The 4,245-nt window shown below is 30.7% G+C and overlaps 1 protein-coding gene across 1 annotated transcript; it reads left to right on the top strand.

Annotated features, from left to right (window-relative positions):
- Positions 1-899: 899 nt before the first annotated feature.
- Positions 900-1,966, top strand: LOC149543488 (uncharacterized). Its single transcript, XM_089798289.1, has 2 exons — positions 900-1,512; positions 1,716-1,966. Exons 1-2 carry the CDS (start codon positions 1,102-1,104, stop codon positions 1,749-1,751), a joined length of 447 nt encoding a protein of 148 aa, XP_089654415.1. The 5' UTR covers positions 900-1,101; the 3' UTR covers positions 1,752-1,966.
- Positions 1,967-4,245: the final 2,279 nt, after the last annotated feature.

The raw sequence follows: 4,245 nt of genomic DNA, 5'->3' as shown, positions 1-4,245 counted from the left end.
TTGATTAAAAACAAGAGTTTACACTAGGGCAAAGGCTAAACCTAAAATGAATTATTGAATAGAGACATGTCTTGTATTATCTTATTATTCACTTTGACCACCATAAACATTTAATAATCAATCCAATGTATATTTGTTTTGGCGAATACCTATACACAAAGACGTTGGCTAATCTCTAGACAAAATGCCACCAAAGACCAAACAAAAAAAACAGTCAAACAAGATTCTTTTTCGGATTCACGAACACATAATGAATTTTTCTCAAAAAATTTGTTATTTTCGATCACAAAACATGCAGATCATGAAGATCAAATACTGAAAATTTCAAAAAAAATCATTATGTTTTCATTCTTTTGAAATTTAGTCAATGGTACAATTTGTAATTACACAAATGCTAATACAAGATTGATTAATGATGCTCTTCCCCTCAATGCAAAGCAAGCTCTAAACAATAATAAGTCATAATCATATTCATTAAACAAAAGAAAGTGGTAAGCATGCACTTCCCCTCTCCACAAATATAATAAATTTAAGCTGGATGGCGTGGTGTGTTGGGTGGGTCAGGAGCTTCGTTAGTTGAGTGAAGATGGAAAGGAGATTTCCCGGTAATTGAGAAGTTTGTCTAGGTGAGTTGAGTGGGTGAAGTTGGAGTTGGGATGAGATATCTCCACTCCCAATGCGATCCGCACCACTGTAGTCGAAAATGGCGTCAGCAGAGCTGTTTTCATACATTTTTCTCGAATATCTTTTCCATATTTCTGCCATGCGCGCACCTTGATAAAGATGGACGTACATATGCTTGTGCGCTCCCCAGCCTGGCCCCTCCCTTTCCTGCACGCCTTCCTTACTTTTACATCTCCACGGATGCAAATTATTCCATTTCCCCCCTTTTCATTATCACTTTGCGCCGCGGATTTTTGTTTGAAGAGCAGTTCGGTCAAAGGAGGTAACGCAATCGCGCCCTTTATTATTACTCTTCACGCCAGATTTCCTCTTCTCGGTGGAGAATTTGGCAAGAGATTCTCTGAAATTTCATATATTCTCTTCTCCGAGTAGAATTTGGCAAGGGATTCTCTGAAATTTGAAAAAAATTAGGGCAAAATGTCAAAGAATTTCATCTTGTTCGACAGGAGTGCTGCTTATTCTGCAAGGATTGTTTTGTTGGTTGAAGACGCGCAAAAATTGATTGAGGATGAAGCAGATGCCATTGCTGTGGGCGTTAAGGCATTGGAGAAGGCTAGGGTTTCAAGAGCCCTCTCGATGCCTCTGTTGGAGGAGCTTTGCTGGGATTCGAACCCTGAACTTTCGCCGTCGACGGCGGAAGAAGATTTGGGGGAAATTGAGGGTTTGCTTGATTCAGAGCAGGGGTTTTGTGGAACAGGGGAACCTTCAAGGCAGGGCGTTGCAGAGAATTTGAAGAGGCTGAGAGAGATGATCGGTGGAGGAGAGGTTATGGATGTTGCTCAACTGTTTCAAGAAACCGTTCTCCGTGTAAAGAGATTGCAGATTGAGGTCCTCGCTGAATTCAAATAGATTTGGGGATCTTTGTTGCATGTTGTTTTGTTTTTGCTGGTTGTTTTACAGGCCCATTGCAAATCTCTGTACATGTCTGAAGTTTTCTGGTTAAGGGTTGCATGTACATTGTATTCTTGAATTAAATCTCTGTTTAGTTGTTGAATTTAACGAATGGTTTGTTTTCATGTACGATTTCACAGTATAGAGGCGGTTATGATTCAGTTGGTAAATGCTAAATCATGGATTTGGGTTTTCAGTCGCTGCCGAATTCTACAAAGAAATCGGATGTTTGTCTGTTTTGGTAGATCAATGGAGTTGAAAAGGAAATGATGTGCACTAACCAGAAAGTTTATCAAAATAACTTTTCAGTCATATATTGTACAATCTTATTATAGGATTGGTTTTTATTCAGTTTTTTAATATATGATATTTGAGAACTAGAGTTTTTGGATAGTGTGATTCAAATAATTTGTCAATCATATATGGTGTTATATAATTTTTTATTATGGGATTGGTTTTTTTTTCAGCTTTTTTATATATAATATTTGAGAAGTTTTTGATTAAATTTGAATATTTAAGTATCAATAGGTTCAAAAGTCAATGGTAATTTTAATAAAATAATGTTTGAATTGGAAGATTGATAATTTTTAAAATAATAAAATATTATCTCTATTGGAACCACTTAAAAAAAAACCAAGGTTGATTCAATAAGTCTTATTTAATTGAATTAAATAGTCAAACATTCAATAAAAATTTGGAAATAGTAAAATAATATTTGAATTTGGACCACTTTTACTTAAAAATGCAATTTTAACAAGTATTCTATTAACTCTTTACTTACATATCAATGGGTTCAATACTAAGATAGTCAAATGAAATTATGTAATTGCTAAAATGAGATTTGGGTAGTAGTGACTTTTAAAGTAAAAATTAATTCATTTCTTCATTCAAATACAAAAGTAATAAGTGTCATATAAATAGCTTAGTACTTAGTATAAATAAATTTATTATAGTATATAGAATATTTAAATTAATAAAAATTAAAAATATAATTCTTAAAAGCTTTTTTTTTTGCAATCCATGAAAAATTATTAAGTTAAACATCTTACATCTAACTATGCACAATGTATTGATTTTATAATTAAATCTAAAAATAGTAAATTTAAAAACTTTTAATCATGAGTTAAATGTAAAAAGTATTTAACTTTAACCTTGGACAAGTAGAAGAACACCTATTATTTGTCAATAATTTTCCCCAGTAAATAACAAATTTCTATATAGATTCAATTAATATTTATAAATAACTACCAAACATTAACAAAAACTAACAAATATACTACTATAGTTTCAACTAATAAAATGACATGCCTAAGATATTATTATGAGGATTTTCTATTTAATTTTAAACAGAAACATTTTAGCCATTATAAATATAGTTTTTGGTTAAATATGAGAACTGAAATATAAATGATTCAATAGTGAATGATAATTTTGGAAGTATAAAAATAAGATTTGAATTGAGAACCACTTGTTCACAATAAAAAATATTTCTAGATTTACATATTAATTAATTTAATAGGCAAACTCTTAATGATACAATCTTATTAATAATATCAAGTTTCCACAATCCATTGTTAATGATGATGTTGCTTCTGGATTCGATTGTGTAAGTTTTTTTATCATGATGATAAAAAAACTTACACAATCGAATCCAGAAGCAACATCATCATGATACAATCTTAGTTTAGAATATCAGATGCTGTAATAACTATATAGTGAATGAATAAGATTTGAAACTAAATCATTGCATTTATTTACATGTTAGCCATCTCCTTACTACCACTACTTAAACAATCAATGAAAAATTTGAAAATGAGATTTGAACCTTGAACTATTGTCTTCCAAGAAGATAGATTCACAAATCTTCACACCTACATTTATACATCAACTAATTCAAATGTCTTAAAAATAATCCTATCAATGACCTATTACTTCATTCATATAATAGACAATAAATAATGATATATACTATTTCTTAAAGGAAAAACACATTCCAAATAATAAATACTTCAAAATAACTCTTAAACATTAATAAAAACTATACCTTAAATATTCTTAACCCTAATATACTATAAAACTATTATACAAATATAAAATCATTAAATTCGAAAATACAAATTAAAAATTATACTGAAACAATAACATTCATAAATATGGCGTTGGCTAATCTTTTTGCTACAATTTATAGAAAGGATAGCCGCATCTGATAAATATAGCACTATAATTTCAAGTCAAACCAAATTCAAATCCACTCAAAAACTAAATACTTTAAAAACAATCCAAAACAAATAACACCCAAATACTGTGAACTTGGAGACATTATGGGCAGGTTATGCACAAATGTGAACATTGACTGGGTTAGAAGAATGAGTTTTCATGAGTATCTAGTAAAGTCAAATCAGGCATAAAAAAGTAGAAGACTAACAGTTGAAGGCATTCCAAATAAAGATTGAAGTTAACGATTACATTTAAAAATCAAAATATCTGTGGTACATTGGGATAACTTTTTATTTTTCACGTTGAAGTGCAATCATTCCCCACAAATAATTGACATGATGAACGCATGAATTTTGGCGTGCAACCTTTCATCACATCGATATGAGCAACTTTTTAACATCAAATCAGTTGATTTCCGTGCAATGTAAAAAATAGTTTTGAAAAATGAATTAT

Source organism: Cupressus sempervirens, chromosome 8 (genome assembly GCF_028749045.1).
Source record: "Cupressus sempervirens isolate cs-2001-9-10 chromosome 8, ASM2874904v1, whole genome shotgun sequence".
Lineage (NCBI taxonomy): Eukaryota > Viridiplantae > Streptophyta > Pinopsida > Cupressales > Cupressaceae > Cupressus > Cupressus sempervirens.
This window is presented reverse-complemented; position numbering and strand designations above follow the sequence as displayed.

Bases quoted from the DNA above. Each gene is read 5' to 3' on its own strand.
- LOC149543488 (XM_089798289.1), top strand. From the start codon at position 1,102: ATGTCAAAGAATTTCATCTTGTTCGACAGGAGTGCTGCTTATTCTGCA. The intron at 1,513-1,715 runs GTCCTCGCTGAA...ACGATTTCACAG, and splicing joins TAAAGAGATTGCAGATTGAG to TATAGAGGCGGTTATGATTC.